This window comes from Anguilla rostrata, chromosome 8 (assembly GCF_018555375.3).
Source record: "Anguilla rostrata isolate EN2019 chromosome 8, ASM1855537v3, whole genome shotgun sequence".
NCBI lineage: Eukaryota > Metazoa > Chordata > Actinopteri > Anguilliformes > Anguillidae > Anguilla > Anguilla rostrata.
In genome coordinates this window covers 15,457,648-15,477,838 of record NC_057940.1, presented here as the reverse complement: position 1 = coordinate 15,477,838, position 20,191 = coordinate 15,457,648, and the positions used below count along the sequence as shown (strand labels likewise).

At 41.9% G+C, this 20,191-nt stretch overlaps 1 protein-coding gene across 8 annotated transcripts in view; it reads left to right on the top strand.

Annotated features, from left to right (window-relative positions):
- LOC135260928 (phenylalanine--tRNA ligase, mitochondrial-like) overlaps window positions 1-20,191 on the top strand; it is an 88,535-nt gene that overhangs the window by 52,121 nt on the left and 16,223 nt on the right. For all 8 annotated transcript variants that reach the window (XM_064346673.1, XM_064346678.1, XM_064346680.1 and 5 more), the window contains 2 exons: window positions 145-305; window positions 7,728-7,879. In XM_064346673.1, the coding sequence (XP_064202743.1) occupies window positions 145-305; window positions 7,728-7,879 (313 nt within the window). The remainder of the gene's footprint in view (window positions 1-144; window positions 306-7,727; window positions 7,880-20,191) is intronic.

Genomic DNA, 20,191 nt, shown 5'->3' with positions numbered 1-20,191 from the left:
ATGCAAGGACCTGCAAGGACAAAAATAAAAAAGCAATTGAATTGAATTGAATAGGATTTTTCCTTCTACTGTCCCATCTCACCAAATCACCTAATTTAATTGGACACACTGACCCCTGACTCCGCCTCCCTGTTCCTTTCGCAGCTGGGGCGGAACACAAGATGGGCTGGGCGTTCGGGTTGGGCCTGGAGCGGCTGGCCATGGTGCTGTACGGGATCCCCGACATCCGCCTCTTCTGGAGCGAGGACGAGCGCTTCCTCAGACAGTTTCATCTGCCCCACATCGACCAGGCCGTCACCTTCCAGGTAACTAGAGGAGGGGGTCAGGGGACACTATGCCACACGGCTCTTAAATGCACTCATCATTAAATTTTCACTAATTTACAGTACGTTGCTGTATAGGCCATTTCCACAGTGAATGCAATTTAAAGGTGTCTATGAAGGTATGCCCATGCAGTTATCACATTTGCCTGAGCTAATTGAGTATTAAATCTAAACTGACATGGCTGCCTCTTGGTTTTGGTCACAGTCTCATCTCTGCTGTGTATCTGATGTTTAATAGCAGCACTTAAGCTTTCTTCGGTCGTGTTAAATGGCTGAGCTGAGAGCAGCCCATAACTGATAGCGTGAACTGAAATAACCCCCGTGCGTTTTCATTGGCCTGCTGCCTGCATGGCGCTCAGAATCAACCTGGAGTGAACCCCAATACCTGCCTGATGGGAAACGGGCGTCCCTTCAATCGGTCCCCCTGTCCTATCACAGCCTGGGTAGCCCCTCTCCCTGATTTCCGCTGATTGGCGTGCGAGTGAAACGCTGAAGATATGAGACTGCATTGGCTCTCTGACAGTTCTCCTCTCTCTCTCTCTCTCTCTCTCTCTCTCTCTGACACATTATCAGTCATTTAGAGCTTGTGTCTTCATCCCACGACAACCCGCCCCCTTCCCACCCCTGGCCGCCATCATACCTTCCTTCTCCTTCTCTTCCTCCTCCTCCTCCTCACTCCCTGCCACTGACATCAATCCGAGGGATGTTTCTGTGTCAGTCAGACTGTTACTTCCTATTGGCCTCTGAAGGATCGCTGCTTGTTTTGCTAATGGCGTTGGCACAGTGGAGGCAGGGGCCCATTACCATCGCCCTGGTCTGGCTCAGTTTATTTTAGGGCAGATTTTTCATGTATCATGTATTGTTTTATTCGCCTGTGTAAATCTCACCGTCTTTCTCCCTACTCAGACCCTGTCAATCCGTAAACACTGCGCAAGATCCGAGACCCAGCTGTGTCATCCTGAACTCTGAAAAAGGCTTTTTGGCCTCTGCGCGTGAATGCTTATTGTTTATTTGGAATAGCTTGGAAGTTATTTGTTCCTAAATGTACTGTGGCACCCGCAAGCCGGTCCATACAAACAGCTTTGTGTGTGTGTGTGTGTGTGTGTGTGTTTCTGCGTGTGTGTGTGCGTGTGTATGTGCATGCATGCATATGTGTTTGTGTATGCATGTGTGTATGTGCATTTGTACGTGTGTGTGTATGTATGCATGCATGTGTGTATGTGCATTTGTATGTGTGTGTGTGTGTTTTGTATGCGTGTGTGCCTGTCTCTGTGTCTGAGTTCATGTGTGCGTGTCTGTCTCTGTCTCTGTGTGTTTGTGTGAGTGTGTCTGTCTCTGTGTCTGTGTGTTTGTGACTGTCTGTGTGTGAATGTGTTGCTATGAGAGCACTTGTCAATTACTGCAACAGCAAATACGTTTCTCCTTAGTCATCCTCATCAATACGAACAAAAGCACAGGGACCTGCGGAGAGCTGCACAGGACCCGTTGATGTAAAGGCCCTGCCTGAAAGCTTCACTGAGAGGTCTCTCATGCAGTGACTCATTAATATTTACAGTTTCGGGAGTTTCAGGGAGACAGAAATGAGGTTTAATTATACAAAATATTCATTCTTGTGAGCAAGAGAATATTCAAAAATACAAGATGTTTGCATTCCTACTCTGTGCAGGGCAAGTAGTGGCTCATTGTCAGCAATGCACAGAAAAGAGATATTTTGTAATTCGGGATGAATTTTGCTGTAGAATCCAACAGCCAGAGGATTTTGTTATTCCTTCTGCTGCCCAAGGGGAGGCGTCCCAGGATGTTTGGCTGGATTGTCTTTGACAACAGTTCAGGTATCAAGAGACGTTATGCTACCATGCAGTTATTGCAGACAGAGTGGTGCGTTTGCCCTGGGAGACAGCGTTTCTTGGTAGGTATGCATGATAAAAAGAATAAATAAATAAACAAACTTTTTCTCTCTTTATTTTCCAGAACTTCAGGCGTGCACCTTGATGGTGCACTTATGTGATTCTATCTTTGTACTCCAGCTCTAGTGGTGTTTGCTTACCATGTTTAATGCACTTTTGTAAATAGCTTTCGGTAAAAGCATCCCCCAAATGACTAAATTCTGAATTGATTGCACTATAGCAAACCCTCATAATGGTGTGGATAATTTTCCATTGCACTTGTTCCTCTTCTCAGGTTGTGTCGGTTCTTCCTGTATTTGTGAAATTGTCCTGTCTTAATTGGCATTGATAAGGTACCTGTCAGAAGCGTTGTGACTACAGTGTGGAGGTGGCCAAGGTTTGTGGGGGAAGGATCCGATTGGTCAATGCAAATTCGATTCACAGTTTGGAATGCTAGTTTAGCTCCTCAAGTTCAGCTTTAATCAGTCTGATTTAGCTTTGCGTTATTCTGGCTTTTCTAGTCAAGTACATTTGATCTGATTGGACAGCTCTGCAGTTCAGGTCAGGGCTGGAATATCAGTCGTCCAATCTGTCCTCGAGCCAGTGCCTTTGGAATAACAGCCGCGCCAGCCGCTGTGTTCAGAGTGTCTGTATCCATTACGTCAGGGCTGAATTTAATACAGCCTGCACCCTACAGTACATCGATCAGCTGTGCGCTCAGCTGCAGATTGAGACACTTATGTCAGGCCTTTTAGCAACTTTGTCTTTCAAAGTCAGACAAAAGAAAAAAGAACCTTTTGACTCTGCAGCTGGAATTTTACCTTGATGAGTAATGAATGAATGGTAATGATTTGCATATACAGTCTTGTGTCTTCACCCAAAAAAGAACAAAGGGAAGCAGCAAGGACAGTAGTAGTGTTGTTATGGAAAATCTGCAAGATCACATTTTTTTAATCACCAACCTGTTTAGCTTTCTTCAATGTTTACAATTTATATATGGTGCGAATATAGGCTGAGGCTTTCATTGTGGCTTATGAGACACACACATCATCTGGAGACGGGTTTTTTCCCTGCTGCATGTCAACTTTCCTGCTCCTTGCCTATCGGTGGGTTCCCCCATCACTTAAGCAGTAATTAAAATCCCCCATGCTCTGAAGGGGTCTCTTCATGTCAGCAGTTGTGGGGATGAGGCTGTGATCCACACTTCCTAACCATCCTCTGTCTCTCCTCCTCCTTCGCATCCTGGATGTGGCAGTAAAGCATGGCCCTCCTGCTCTGCTTCCCAGATGGCCAAACCGGGGAGAGGCTGGTATCAGGGCCGATGCATTCTGCCTGTCTTGTTTTACACGCCCCCCCCCCCCCCCACCCCTCCTCCCTTTTCCAACCTGCTCTGGCCAGTAATGGGGCGTGACCGAGGCCAGTGCCCTGGGAGGCCCCTGCGTTTGCTCGGCCTACAGAATGGAAAGAAAGAACCTGTGGTGCCCCCCTGCCCTGCGTGGTTCTGCCTCCCCTTATGTTCCAATAGGGATGGGCAGCAGGGTGAATGGGAGATTGACTTTTAAATGAAATCACAGCGTTTTATTTTGGTCTCATAGCTGTGGGCAACGCATCATAATCAATCGACAAACGCAGCCCTGTCAAATATTGTCATCTAATTACATTTTTAGGCACAATTTTGAACGGCTATGTCTTTTTATGTCAAGGTACTGAAAACTACAGTATTTACAGTGCAACCGTAACTGTGACAGACAGCCCTATGGTATAGCTTTGGGCAGCCTTGCATGCAGTATACTAGTGACCTGCCTGACAGGGTTTCTGTTCCACCATGTTCACTACAAGCCTAATCAGCTTCTTAGCAACTTGTTTCTGCTGAGAGGGGGTTAGATAGAGGTGAGATGGATGTGTCTCGCGCTGGTGAAGTCTTCGGGGATTCAGGCTAGGCTAATAAATCCCGGTGTGGACTGTTTGTTGTAACCTGAGTGGGATGGAACGGAGAGCCCCTCTTCCTCATACTCCTGCCGGTGGGAGGAGCCTCCTCTAAAATGGAGGCCCACCTGCCTCCCGTATTTCCCTCGCGGACCTAAACGGTCATTAACTGCAGGGCTGTGCCCAAAGAACGGGGCACCTGGAACGCAATTAGAGGCGCCATCTGAAGACGCCTCCCCCCCGGCGTGTTCCGAGGAGGCGGACCATGCTCAAATTACCCCGCGTCCCATCGCGGAGGGGGAGGAGGCTGATTTTCAGAAGGAACAGCCTTACAGTACGTTCTCCCTTCATCACAAATATCCTAAATGTATTCATATTTTGGCTGGTGTCACACTGAATCTGTGAGAGGCCTTGTGTCAGGACCACATACATGGTTTTCATTTTGTTCCCATTGTTCAGCATTTTAGCAGCTTTTGGTCGCAATAATTCTTTGTTTATATTTATCTAACTGAAATTGTACGATATAATACGTAAAATGTCAGAATTCACACTATTGAAAATCCTTCCACAACACAGGCGGGTGATATCCCATGATGCACTTGGTTTGTGATTCTGCATTCTGTTAGACCAGCTGCAAATGGTTTGTGATTCTGCATTCTGTTAGACCTTTTTATAGTAAATCAAATTATGAACAGGGATTACACTTCTGACAAAAGCATTTTATGTGATGTAAATCACATTGTGCCCAGAGTTGTGTTAAGAAAAGGAATCACAATATCGATTGATTGTCTCACTCCTACTGATAAGACCATGTAAAGCTGCTATTGGCCAACAGGTTTGGCATGCTTAATTGTTCTCATAATTGCTGTCTTTTAATAGAAACTGGGCAGGATCCAGCAGAGAGTTCCATAAAATATCAGGCTACTGTAATTCATAAGCCTAAGTTTATGTAGTGTGTATTAAGGTGTCGTTTACTGCTTGCAATGGAGTTATATAGTGCCCATGAAAGACGATTGACAGAAAGTGCTACTGATATTTTGGATTGTAAGTGGTTTATGTTGTGATTTAATTTACAGTTTTGGTACCTTCTGGGACTTGTAAACTGGCCTCTGAATTGTGTTTGCCTAGTCTGGTCGCTATTTGGGGTTTACAGTATGTAATGCAATGGAGTGAGCCTAGGCCTGCCCTGGTTTCAGTGAGAAAGGGCATTAGAAGGTTCTAGAAACAGCACTGGGATGGTGTGGTGTGCTTGTGGGTATGAAATCTGGCCTCGTGCAGATTAGTGCTCGAATTCCTTAAAACAGAAGGAGTATCGCACGATGCGGAGATCAGCAAGAAGCAACGCCATGAGTATCGACCCAACGCCTCTCAAGGGTACCTTCTCTTGCAAGCAAAGCGCATCTAAGAAAAACTTGCCCAAAATGTCGCTGTCTGCCACTTAGTTTATGGCAGGTCGTTTCTCTGTTTGAATGCCTGGACATAAATAACTTCTGATTTAATGTATGCAAATGACTTTTAGGGCTGTGAAATGGTTTATGGGTTTTATTATCAAAGTAACAACTTTGGATTGTTAACAGGGAAACTTAATTAGATGGAATTCCCAGCCTTGTTATCTCCTGCCTTAAAACTCATATGCAGTGATCATGGTGAGAATAAAGAGACAAAACTGGAGAGCCGCAAATTATGCCACATTACTCTCAAAACCCCTTTGATTACGGGAAACTGATCTGATCCTTACCCAGCATGCACTGCTACTTGTGCGTCTATTCTTCTACCTTTCGTGAATAGTCAGTAAAACCTTATTAAGTGAAGGCCTGCAGCTGCACTCCTTATGTAATACCATTGGGGTGATGTGTAGGAATAGTAATTTTTTTGAGGACATTTGATTTATGACAGCTGTTGTCTCCGGGAGCATAAAGTCCTTTTCCTTTGGCTACACATCTCGGTTTAGTGGAATAATAATGTAGCCGCACACTGTTTAAATTCTCCCGGTGATTTATTTACAAACCAACAGTGTTGGTTCTGTCTGCATGGCCTTCACCTGATTACTGAGGGGCTGCACCTGGCCTGTTAGTCCGTGTATGAGTGGATATGACACGGTGAAGCTTACAGAACTAAAAGGGATATATTATTCAGGAAAAGAAAACAATGCATTAGGAAAAACTAGTAATAGATTAATAATTAATTCATGCAGAATCCCGTCAAGTAGGTATTTCGAAGGACATGAATAATTTAAATATCAAATGTGATGGGACAAATGAGGGTGTTCTGCCGGTGAGCATGTGTTCATAACAGGGACGGTGGTGTAGTGTAGTGATTAGGGAACCCGGCTTGTAACGCGACGCTGCCATTGTACTCTTTAGCAAGGTGCTCAAACTGAATTACAAGGCAAATATCCGGTTGTATAAATGGATTGTATATAAAGAATATAAGCTGTGTAAGTCTCTCTGAATAAGAGTGTCTGCTAAATGCCTAAAATGTAAATGTAACTTCTATCCTCCAAAGACAAATTTTTCCATTCAGTCTGTACCCCAAGTCCAGCAAGAGAATACATGAATGCATTATTATATAAATATTATTTTACATTTTTCATAATAAAAGCAATAACTACATCTGAACGAGACACGTGGCTGCAAATATAGGAAATAAAATGTGTAACAATACAAAGCCTCCAAACATTGCAAACATTACAAGTGCTGTAGTCAAATGCATGGGTAAGTACAACTGTCTTCCGCATTCAAATTCTTCATTAAGGCCTCTAATTACTTGCTCAGACCCATTATAAACATGTGTTAATATCACCACCGTCTGTTGCATTTGTAAGCTGCAGCATATATGGCATTTGTGCTAATCATATGTGATTATGTCATATCCAGCTAATATGCTGATGTGTGTGTTTAACAGCTGTGGTCCAGCTCTTCAGTGAACCCATGAATACTCTGTAGGTCAAGATGTTTCTGGTTTTTAAACTGAGGGCATCTACACTGGGAGGATATGGGGTACAGGGCATATTAAGGGACAAAAAAAAGTCTTCTTCCATCACTACGTGTTCCCCCTTTGCTTTTATGCTTATCTCAGTATAATGTATTTTTATACTTGCATTGACACATTTCATAGGTGTCTTAATGGTGCTTTACAGGTAATTCAGTTAAATAGCATTTTTAGGCCTTTGATGTTTCAAGTCAGATTAATTATACTGGATTTATCATTTGGAATGTAAACTTGCGGTAACGGCTGGGGATGTTGGCTTTGATTTAGTCCAGAGGGTTTTATTTTTAACACGCACTGAACAGAATCCAAATTACTCTTTGGTTTAAATAGCGAGCCACTGCAATTCTGAACACTGGCAGATTTTCATTTCTTCTCATTTGTGTTTCTTTGCTCTTAATCTGAGATACAGTTGTCCATGCGTTAAGTGTACGATAAGCTCTTTGATTTTAATGAGGTTTTTATTGAAATGTTGGCCTCAAACATTCAACAGATTCTCACCAATTTTCCCAGTGAGGAGTCGTATATGTTTCTCATTTCCCAACCTAAATTATTCAGTTATTTTTCTGCATCATTTATTATTGGTTTTCTTCTTTTTCCTCAGCCTTTGAGCAAATACCCCCCCTTGCTGAACGACATTTCCTTCTGGCTGCCAGCACAGGGCTACAGTGAGAACGACTTCTATGACCTTGTGAGAAGTATCGGAGGTGACCTGGTGGAGAAGGTTTCCCTTGTCGACCAGTTCACGCACCCAAAGTAAGCTTGCACACCTCTGATACATGTGTTAACATTCACTGTTCATGATGAATGCTTTCATTACAAACCCCACTTACTATGAACTCTTTGAGAGTTGAACCATGATGGCACAGTGAGCCAAGCATAAGCATTCCTAAAGTAGGACTTGTACAAACTGACACAGCACAAGTGAAAAAAATGACTTTCTTCCAGCAGTGTTTTGACTCAGTGTATTTTTGCCTACCTGGGCTCCTCAATGGTGAATAAGCAGCTGAAAATAGCTTGTGCTTTGTACTACAGAGGTGTGTATCTTTTAATCTGTACTTACATGCTGCTGAGTCACTCTGCTCTGTCCTTATTCTCACACTGTACTAAGTCACACAGGTGTGGTTGTTCAACCGATTTTGAGTGTCACCTCTGTACCTCTCCCATTTATTCTTCTTATGAAAGAGGCCGGCTGTCCATCTTGAAGGACACTTAATGAAAGTACAGTATTACAGAGAAGTTTGAAGAGTAGATGTATTTGTAGGAGTACTGAAAAAATGGCAGTGCTTTTTAACGGTATCCCAGAATGCCTTTAGACTCATGGAAGAATCTGCTGTGCTTAAGCTTTGAACTCTGTTCTTTGCCCTTGGTCATTTCCAAATGGCCCATGTCCTCCCTTGACTCTAATGGGAAGTGTACATGAAGCACATTTAGAGGTTATAAGTGTGATGGATAAATGTTTGTGTATAGGAGAGCGCTTGTTATGGTGTCAGTCACAAATGACTCCAACTAATGACTGCATAATTACCTTAATATATTTTAGGTGCTATAATGAGCATTTGGGCTTTCAAAGGTTGCTTTCCTTCATTCTGGCAGTTGTGGTCTTGGTTAGGTTATCTTGCTTATTTATTCATTTAATCATGCAAGACCCTCCTATTATTTATGCTAATGACTTTTCAGGTTCACAAGAGATAGAGATTTGTATCCATAAACATGACACAGCACTTTAGCCGAATATCCATTCCGGAGCAGCTTGTGCCAAACCCTTGTGTTTTTTGTTATAGTATTTCAGATACATTTCTAAAAGGTTAAAATGAAAATTCTTTGAATATGTTTTTGAACGTGGCCAGGTAAAAATTGGTGATTTGTGGTTGTGGTCATGGATTCATATCCCAGGAAGGGGACCTGGTGGTAAAGTGTTGGTTCTGTGTTAATGGTTTTCACTAGTGAACTGTCTAAGGTAAGAGCTGACCGTGCCACCAAATGACCAATTCTGTATGCTTACTCACAGAGCTTAAAGAATTACCTTTAGGCACAAATTTCATAAGACGAAGTACCCAACCTGACAGTGAAATACAGAGGCATCGTTTTTCACACTATAGCATGGTGGTCAATACTCAGATTTCTTGACACTCTTCATGAAAATGCATAATTGCAAATAGGTTTTCTTGCAGTAGAAAATGCATGTCAATTAGTCTCTCTGTTTATGTGAAGAAATGAGGAAAAATGTAATGATACAGTATTAAAAAGCCATTATCACTGATATCAAATGAATACTGTCTGAATTATTCACCTATTCATACTTGTCCTATAGCTCTGTGATTGCCTTTTAGCTCTGTGATTGTGTTGAAAGGGGCCAAAGGGTTAATTAGTTAATGCCTGTTTGAGAAGGAGAGTGAAAAAAAACAGAAGTACAGCACATTAATTCCTGATCTTTGCACTTATGTTTGCATTGCAAGTCGATCTGCATAAGAGTAACATTAGATAAGATTTTTCAAACCACAAAAAGTGCATCTCTAACAGGGCCTTGCTGAATGCAGTGTTAAAACTCCAGCACACTGTGGCTCTACCACTAATAATGGATCTGTCACCTGTTTCTCTCTGAGGCCTCAGACTCACTAGAATCACATTCTTTGCATTTGTGTTTGTCATTACTGAGTAAAATACTTTAAAATGAAATGAACAAAAGGATTTTTTGTGAATGTTTATGTAGTTTTTATGTGAATAAGCAAGTAGCCTATCAGGGGGCAATAAGACAGATTATGCATTTAGATATATTAATATATTGTATGTTGAACTAGTTGTAGATCTGCTGCAGATTTTTTGCAATTCTTGTATAAATTTATTTTCTTTTTTTTTTCCGGATGACCTGTGTAGTGGCCATTGTGAATTATTTACCTTCGGTGTTTGCTGTGGGACAGGAAGAGGAGGGGGAAGATAGACACTGGAAAGAGAAGCAGGGAGAGAGGGGGAAGGAGAAATGGAGAGCCATGAAAAAAAGAGAAGGGAGAAGATAAATGCTTTTTGGGAGAAGCGAGACAGGAGGGAGGGAGGGAGAGAAAGAGAGAGATTACTCACCGGCATTTGGCCAATGGCTGTTCTCCGTGATGGACCCCAAAGGAGCTCTGGACTTGTTTAATGTGGGGCCTGGCAACAAGGCCCCTCTGGAGTTATTCCTGGGGGGCGGGGGTGGGGCAGGCTGGCTAATTTGTGCCCTTACAACCCCAAACCCCAAACCCCCCTCTCCCCCTTTACTGGCTGCCGCAAAGCAGACGGCCCAGGGTGGCGAAAGCGGAAGAGATGAAGACATAACTCACTGGGCGACAGCAACCAGAGAACTGAAGCGACGTGATGTATGATGTATCAATGAATCATTATTTAACGCCATGTGTTCTGCGTCGAAAAACAAACATGGATCCCGCACCATGATTAATGGCCAAAGAGCCCTGCGTCTTACCATAACAGAATATGAATATAAAAATATATGAGACCACGGCCTTATATTTATCACCCCACGAGTCCGGTTTATGGAGTTACAGGATACTTCATTTGCTGACATTAAAATATTGCACGGGTGATGCTTTGTGAGGTTTAATTGACACAGCGCCGTGGTATTACTTGGATGAATTAAACATGACCGGGTTGCTGCAGATTTATTCTTAATGACGCCCACTCTGGGAGCTACCGGTAAACTCTGTGTAACTGGGGTCAGAGGTCACCGAGATCTGCCTGGCTTACTCTGCCTTAGCCCCAGGAATGAATCAATTAACACCCCCTCACTCAGCAGTGTCAGGAGCAGCCCAGCCCAAGGCTTTGGATGCAGTGAAACCACTTTGGCCCTGTGTCAGGGACAGAGAAAATTCAGCAGCGTTCAGTACGGTGATTAGCATGGTGTTATGGTGGTGGCATTGAGACGAATGGTTCTTATTAGGCTATGCCGGATTCTGTGGCGGGGGGAGGGGGGGGGTCATCTTCTGTTCTGTGTCCTGAAGAAACTTCCGGTGAAGCTGAAAAAACGTCTCCCAAAAACAGTTTTACATTCTCTGCCCTCCGCAAATCTAATTTGTCTGTTCTGTAAACAGTGTCTTTCACAATGTGATGGATCTGTGCTTTAATTGTCACAGCTGTGGCACACAATGCTTCAAAGATATGGACAGCTTTCCACCAGAACAGTCAATACCAATGACTGATTCCTCGTTTTTCACACAACACAATAAATCACAGCGTTGTATTGTTTCAAAAATATTGCTGCTAAAAGCTAATATTCATGGTGTCATTCATCACCTATAGTTTAATGTCAGTTATTGCATTGGGAGCATCGATAATTTATCGGCCTGTGCTCTTGGGGATCTATAGATATTATATTTGTGCTCTGAAATTCTACTTTTGCTTTACTCTACTACTAAAACATACAGTACATGCATTGTTTTATTTATGCTTTTATTTAATATTCTGTATTGACTACTACTATTGGATGTGATCCTGATACATCATCACTGTTCATTGGCTAAACCTGTATATAGTAAACACTAATGTAAGTCACTTTGTTTAAAACAAAGATTTGGTCTGAGCTTCTTCAATATTTGCAAATTGAAATTCAATAGGGAATGCTAAGTAACTATTGTATGCAAATCTATATCTATAAATATATAAATCAATGGTATGTTAATGCTATCTCAACAAGATTGAAAACTGGAGGGCTTCCACTTTATCAGATTAGCGGATAGTCTCATCCAGGCCAGTTTGCAGGATTGCATTTTTCATTCTGTCCATTTATACAGGAAGATATTTATTGAATCGATGCAGGTGAGGCATCTCACCGAAGGATAAATCATCGCTGAATGAAACTTATGAGATATCACTGTCATTTAGAGATCCAGTTTCCTGATCACTGTGCTGCGGTCAGTCTGGTTCTGTGAATATTGCTTTAGTTTGTGAGTATGAGCACTAGAAACTCTACAGTATAAGATTTAACCCTGAAATAACCATACTCGTTTTCACTTCTGTTTACCGCCCATATCTATAATAAATACTATATATACCTTCGGTTGTGTGTTCAGGCACTGTATACGTCATCATTGGGAAAGAGCTTACTGCTCATTGTGTCATTTGGTTGAACACATGAAAATAATGTACATAGAAATGGAAGACGCATCATGGATTAATCATCTGACTTTGTCTTAGCCATCCAGGTGCACTGTCAAGGCGGGTGGGCGGGTGGTTGCGTGTGTGGGAGTGTGGGAGAAGATCTCTCTTCATTCCCTGTGTCTGCATCCTCAGGCGATGCGGTTGTATGCTCAGCAGACACTTGTGTATTTGTGTTGTCGTGCCGGCCTGACGTCCGTCAGCAGTGCCTTTCGTCCCCTCTCCAGTCAGTGCGCCAGTGCCTCCCTCACAGAGCAGCGCAGTGCTGAAGCGAGGTCCGCGGCAGCAGTGCTCCATCTGAATAATTGCAATGGGACGATAATGTGGCCGATAATGCCGTCCAAGGTATTGACTGATGGTTTGTGAGAGATGAAGGGTGCAGACTGTCCCTCTCTGAGCAGATTAAATTCTCTTGAATTGTTTGGTTGCCCGCGTATCCTAGCAGGCCTTTGTAAATCAGCCAAGTGAAGGCCATCTACTTGCTGCGTGTGCACAAACACTGTCCCTAGAGCATGACTCACATTCAAATACCAATATTTGCTCACATACATCAATGTAATTTCAAGACTTTTTAACGTATAAATGGAAATTATATTTATTCTAACTTTTTATAGAAATATCCCAAGTGGGCTTTAACTTTTTCTTTAACTGTTTTTTTGTTTTTCTTTTCATTTGCACAATACTGCATACATAGTTTTATAGGTAATTTTTGTTTGTTTTATTTTGTGTCAGTATTTACTAATTATTTTCTTTTTTTGGGTCAGTCAAGTGTCATTAAGCCTGACAGGAAGTGAGGTGTGCACTTTACCTCTATGATTGGCAGTGGAGGAAGCCCCTCCCCTTCTGAAGGCAGCAGTGTCACCAGCTTGTCAGCTGAGTCAGTAAAACTCCTTGTGAAGGAGCCTGGCTTCCTCTTACTCTCCCAGGGAGCCCTGATGAGCTCGGAAAGTCGCAAATTGAGCAGAAAAAAAAACACTTCCTGTCAAAAATAACTGCTACTGTTTCACACATTCGTCCGGAGCTCCTTATCTCACCGACAGGGTTGGAAATGTGGCGGCTTCAAACGGCTGCGTTTGAATGAATTTTCACTGCGTTCACAGGTTTCCTCCATTCTTGCTGCTGTGAATTGTTTTGCACCTTGCAATAAAGATAGTGGGACTGTGGGATAATGTTGGCCGTTGGGTAAAGCACGCAGGCCATTTACAGTCCTATATATTGTGCCTAAGACCTGTTAGATTTAGCAGGACATGTACATTGGTCATTTTGTAACATCACATAGGATGGTCGTGGTCCTATATTTTGCCGAAGACCTGTTTAATTTAGCCAGACTTGTACATTGGTTGGTTTGACAGTTCTGCAGCTGGCTGGGACTTGGCATGTACGAGCATGGAGAATGTCTAACGGCAGTTATTACAGACCACGGCTGACAGCAGCACCATCTTATTAAGAAAAGAGCTGCTTTCCCCTTGTAAACGCGCTCACGCGTACCTTTCCTCTGAAAATGGGTCTAAACTCCATGGAGCTAAGTATTGTTTTGAACAAGAACTGCTGCTTGCCTTTTTTTTAATATTTCTGTAGCAAAGGAGGAAATAAAGATGATGGTAGCTGTTTATCATGACTGTAGTTGATAAATATAGTAAGTGCAGATGAATGATTCCAAAGAAGCTACAGGTAACATGTTGGTCATGAAGTGGTGGGTGATGGGAAATATGCCCTTGGAACTGTTGTAGCCACTGGAGCTAAGCTAACTCGCAGTTGGTTCTCTGAGAAATTCAGTGGCTTCACCGTGTCAAACTTAGTCTACATACAGCGTCCACATTATGACACATTAAGATACATGCTAATGACATCTCTCTTTCAAGCTTGGTACCGCTGTTTCAGTAAAGTGATGTAGAACTCAGTTTACTCAGGCTGATTTCCAGAAGTGGCTTTGAGCAACAGGGGAAAAGGCTTGAGTGGGGAGCACTTATGATCAGGAAATGCATAATCAGGACACAGTTATGTCGAAATTGGAAGAGTGTGATGGTGACTGGAGATGTGGGCATATACTGTAAGCAAAGACCTTTGAGGATCAAATCCTAGCAAGAGCCAATACTGTGGTATCTATATGCCATTTATTGTGCCCGAATTGCTTCATTAACTATTCAGCTGTATAACATGGATGCTATGCTAAATAATGTAATCCTTGTAAACCACATAGGATATGGGTGCCTAGAAAACAAATAGGTAATGTAACATACTATTATATTATACACACATGGTGGTGTGAAGTCAATCCTGCTGTCTGTCCCACTGAACCAGTGACTGTAGCCAATTAAACGAGCACCTTTGTTCCTTTGTTCTTCGAAGGAACATTATACATGGTAGTTAATGTGACTTATTACTCAATAGCCAGCCTTGCAGGATTTCTAGGAATTTGTGAATATACAATGAGAGAGAGAGAGAGTGAGAGCATACAGAGAAACGGTGTCAAAATTCTCGCAACAAAAAGAACCCTGCAGTCAGGAGGGTTCTAAAAAGCGCCGTGTTCAGCAGAGACTGTGCCCTGGCAGATCAAAGGCTATACGTGAGTTCTAGAATGTTCTGCACTGCAGAGTGCTTTTGGGCGGTGGGGGTGCTGTTAGGGTTTCTGGTTTCTGCCAAGCGGAAGGGAGCTTTTTGCAGTGATGTTTGTTCAATGATTTTTGTTTAGTCATTTTTGGGTGAGGGGGCATCAGAATCTATCAGAGGTTATGGAATTTTTTTTTTTTTCAGTATGAATGCTGAATAACATCCTGGAGTTATGAGTTGTTGTTAGGACTAAAAAGAAATCTCCCTGGATTTGAGCCTTGGTGCTTTTTAATGCCATTCGTATGTTAAAGGCATGACTTTGCAAATTGAGTGAGAAATGTAAAAATAATTAGGGGAGGAAATCCATTTTTGCTTGGCAAAGAGGCTGGAGGTCAGTGATGAACTGTGTGCAACCAGAGGGAGATATTGAAGAATCGTTAAATTAATTTCTTTTTTCTTTTTCATTAAATAATCAAAGATTAGTATGATCCTGATCCTGCTTATTTTACAGGGAGCATGGTTCTGCTGAATTGTTATCCTTTTACTGTGAAAGCTTTATATTAATTCCCTAAATGCCATGTTGGAGAAGTTAGTGCCTGTGTTTCAGTCATTTTTTATGATTCATAATTGTGGACCTAGTGCCCCAAGACATTTAATACAAGTTTGCCTTTAATACAAGTTCACCTGATAACTGAATCTTTCCTGTAAGGCTGATTCACAGGCGTGACAGATTAGCTTCTTTGTCCTTTTAATCAACTGGGCATTAATGTGGGTTTGTGCTGTAGTCGAAACGCTGAAGGTCACCAGACTGTTGAGGGTAGAATTTAATCAGCTCGCGAGGATATCTGATGTCACATGACTTTAAATTTTCCGTCGCTCTGTGAAGCAGAAGGGAAGTTGACATTGGCTGGGACGGCTGCTGCAGTGCTTTGCGATCCGTCAGCAGCTTTTTCGACAGCCTCGGTGGAGCAAACAAAGCTGGCACCTCAGCGTTCAGCAGTCATCGTTTACAAACAGTGAACCCCCGACCTCCTCTCTCAGACTGCTGTCTCCGCTGACCTTACAGTGTCTGCATACAGATGGACAAACAAACACTCCTCGTCAGAGCTGGGGGGGCCGGGGGGGGGGGAGGGGTCACACTCCTGCAACTGAGCTGGAAAAGAGGGGTCTGTGCCCTTATGTTCACCTCTACCCCTGGGTCACACTATAGAGAGATAGAGAGAGAGAGATAGAGGGGGGTGAGAATGGGGTAGAGATAGGGGGAGGGAAGGAGCGAGAGGAGAGATAGAAGAAGAGAGAGTGGGAGAGAGAAGTAGACAGAGAGATGGAGAGAGAGAGAATTAGTTGTTTGGTGTCCACTGGTCTTTCACTCCTCGCTCTGCCAACAGGGAAGGGTTGGAGAGGACAGAGAAAGAGAAGAAGAGAAGAGAGGTAGTGAGCCATAGTGAGTGTGAAAGAGAAAATAGCAGAGAGCTTTGAATAGGGATGCTCCATTGGATCGTATTGGCTGATATTCATGCTAAAGTGTGGGATCGGTGATCTCTGATTGTGGGATCGCTGATCCAGACAGCCAAAATCATGACGCCAACTGACCAACTTCTCAGCATGTGAAAAGTGCATAGATGTGGATGGTTCTTTGCAGCCATCTTAAGCCAGTCTTGCCTCCTTACAACCAAGTGCTTTTCTGGGATAAGTATGTACAGACCACTCCCACTTAGAGGGAGTAGTTTGGCTTATCACCCAGTTGTTTGTGAAATATTGGGGTACACAGTGAAATACACTTAATGAATTTGCATTAGCTTTCAGCGCAGCATGCAATAAAAGCTAACAGAACTAGCACTTCAAGGGCATTTAAAATAAATCATGAATAGAAAAGAATGTGTTAATGTATTATGGGTTTTCATGTTGTACAGTTAAGCAACTGGATCTGCCCAAAGTGATATTGTGATTCACTGCAAGTGAGCAGTGGGAAATAAAAACACTTGTTTTGCATTACTCTTTTGCTCGGAAAAATGGCATGCGTCTAAAGCACTTTTGGAATTGGATCAATGCAAAAATGTGTGCCTATGGAGAAATTACGAGAGCACATCTATAAATCTAGAACAGTTCAAACTGGCCACGTTAGTAATGATTACAGAGCACACCTGTAATAACTCTCGGCCGATAAACAGGGTGTTTTTCAACTAACTCTGTAATGTTCATTCATTGGAAATGGACTTTTGAGCAAAGGATATAGTGCACCGAGGCCCCGGGGACAGAAAGAAAAGAAAAGTGAAGAGCCGCTGGATGGATGCCGAGAATGAGTTTCTATATTTCATTCGCTCTGCCTCCGCTGCCTGAAGAAAATTAAAGGTGAAAAGAAAAAATAAGTTTCATGAAATGAGTGAACTTGCGACTCATATTTTGATTGTTTAGTAGTATCATCATGTATAGAAATAATGAGACAAAATAATAACGTACATAATAATGTTCGGAAGATATGAAGAAACTGCCTCTGCACTAAATAAAAACTTACAGAGAACACTGGTATTAAGTAAAATAATGCATAATTTTCTTCATTTAAATAGGTTCTCAAGTAAGAATTGCCAGATGCATTCAGAGGATATTAGACTAATCCAAATAATACTTAACATGAACCCCGGAGAGAGATTTATAGATATCTGCTGCTGAGTGAAGGCTATTTTCCCACAAGTTAATTATATAATAAATATATGGAAACATGGGGATTCTATTTCTTGACATGGTTTTTACAAAATTGACGTTGTTGTTGCTGATCACAGCATTCCAAGGCAAGTCTGACTGCATGTGGCTTTGTGTTTAAATAAATAAAAAATGAAAAAGCAAGAAAGAAAATAAAAAGAATGGGTTTTTTTATTTCGCCTGTCAACAGGTCGTGTACTTAATGCAGCCTGAGTGGTAAATCCTTCCTTTGTTATTATTCCCAACTACAGCCACCAAAAGCCATCAAGCGGATAAAGGTGCTTTTTCTATCGATTGTTTCTCCATTGCCAAGCACTACAGTGCTCTGTGACGCACTGCAATTTCCACATTACAGTAATGAGGGCTTATTATGGTCGTCTGTAGCTGTTGTATTGACCGCAATGTGTGACCATAAGACTGGGTTGGACTTCCTCTGAGAGAAGCTCCAACTTCCTTTCCAGAAAAAGGACTGGATGATTTACTGGACTACTGGGGTGGGAAATGCATTTTAATTTCTCAGGAAGTATTTAAACTTTTAAACTTCTCTCCCATAGAAACAGAATTATAATGTAAGTGCCGGGGTGAAAAAACCTTCTGTTCAAGTATTTAGAAGAAATTTTAATTGAAAATGAAACTATTTAATGCAGGCTGTTATGTAATGCAAAAAAGGCACCCATAACCAATAATTATGAATCTTAAAATGCTCTAACAGGATGGTGTGAGCTACTGTTGCCACAGAAACATTGAAATAAACTTTAGTGTGCTTTAGTGTAACATTTGAAAATTGAATTTTGCATGTAATGTTTTATGATTTTTCCATGCATAAAGCATTGCATTTGGTTATGACTGATTTATATTAATGTTAATGAAACATTGAACATGTCAATGAAAGCATAACATATGCTGTGTGAAGCCTGTAAGACAATACATTTTGCCTAGTGTGACTTCATAAAATCAACCAGCATGAACTGAAGGTCGTAGGTTAAGTGCCAAGAGCCAGGCACTTCTGAGCTTAGCAACCAGGCCATTTAACAATTTGGCACCATCTCTCTTCTGCCGGTCATTGGTGCCCGTGAAAAATGCACAGGCTTGGTTTCTGAAGCTGAATATGCCTATTTGTTAGTGTTACTGAATATATTGTCATGTCACATGTTTTGTCTTTATTATTATCATTCTGTTCATTGCATTTTTATTCAGGGCTCTTCATCTGCAAAATAAGGGCCTGGATGTGCTTAATGGCCAGTTCTACTTCGTTAAATGTTTTGATGTTTGTATATTGGCAGTGATTCCATATATCATCTGCATTTCCTGGTAATATTTACTGAAAAATAGGTTTTTCTCCTTTTACTTAGAGCATGGAAGTGTTGCAGTGCAGTGTTCTTTAGTGACTACTTAGCAGGACTCATAACAAGAATATTAAAGGTTCAAAACAAAGATGGGGTGCAAACCTGCATCCAAATTAGTTAAGTAAACGGTGCATGCTCTGGCGATATAAATGGAAAGTAATTAGGATGTATGCCGTGAAAGTGTCAGGTAATAGTGTGTGCTTACGACATAATGGAATGCTATTATTGAGTCAATGCATAATGTATTTATCTGAGCAGCCCCTTTGTTTTTACGTTGCCCACACCGTTCCGTGTGTTTATCTTCGATCTCGTAAAGCGTGGGCCGCCAGCTCAAGCTGCGATGGCGCATCTCTCTTCAGGCTGTCATCCGTCTTCCTGTCTGCATGAATACTTCTCTCTGGAGAACGCTGGCCACTGCTGTCATAGAGCATCTCGCTGCCTCACTCAATGCAAATCCAATTGTTCAGAATTAATTTTGATTTGACCTGATTTGATGTGATGTCTTTCTCCGTATGGTCCTCTCACGGCTTTCCATCAGTTTGTAGATGCTGGCCTGACTTTCATTGAACATTTGGCCTTAGTGTTGGCGCACAGTTACAGTAAAAAGTGAAGAATTCTGTCAAAGATGGCATGTTCAGTAATCAGCAATCCACCAACCACAAGTTTAAATAATTGTTATCTAAAGGTATAAATAATAATAATAATGGCATAGTAAAGCCATTGCTATTGCGTGTGCATGTCATCTGTATTCAGCAGGTTTTACACTACGTAGCATTTAAATGAATGCACAAAACTCAAAATATGAAGGGTAGGCATGAAGTGAAGTAGATTTTCACTGCTGGGGAAATATTTTATTATCCTTGCATGTCATTTTAGTTACAGACAGGAACCAACGATTTTTCTGGCAGGTCAGGCGTCAGTTCAGAATGGCAGTGCAGTTATTGAATTGGTGTAATGTATTTCAAATGAGTGAAATCTTATTCAATGCCATTTCAAAGCAGTTCCAGTTCAATTATACTGTTTATTCATGTTGTGATTCAGTTCCACACCAAGTAGTCAGTGCTCAGTTTGTGACAATTACCATTGGTAACTAGTTTATGAGTCACAGTGGTAATTTTCACAATTTTATGAAGTATTAAGGTATTTTATTAAGTACAGGTCGAAGCCATCCCTTATAAGAAGTGTGCAAAGACAGCCTGTGGAAATAATGACAATATAACCTGGTCCCATCCTGTTATGTCACTATGGTCAGACATCATCCTATCAACTCAAAGGGCATAAGACAAGGTTGATAATACAGCTTACCATTAATCTCCAAAAGTTACAG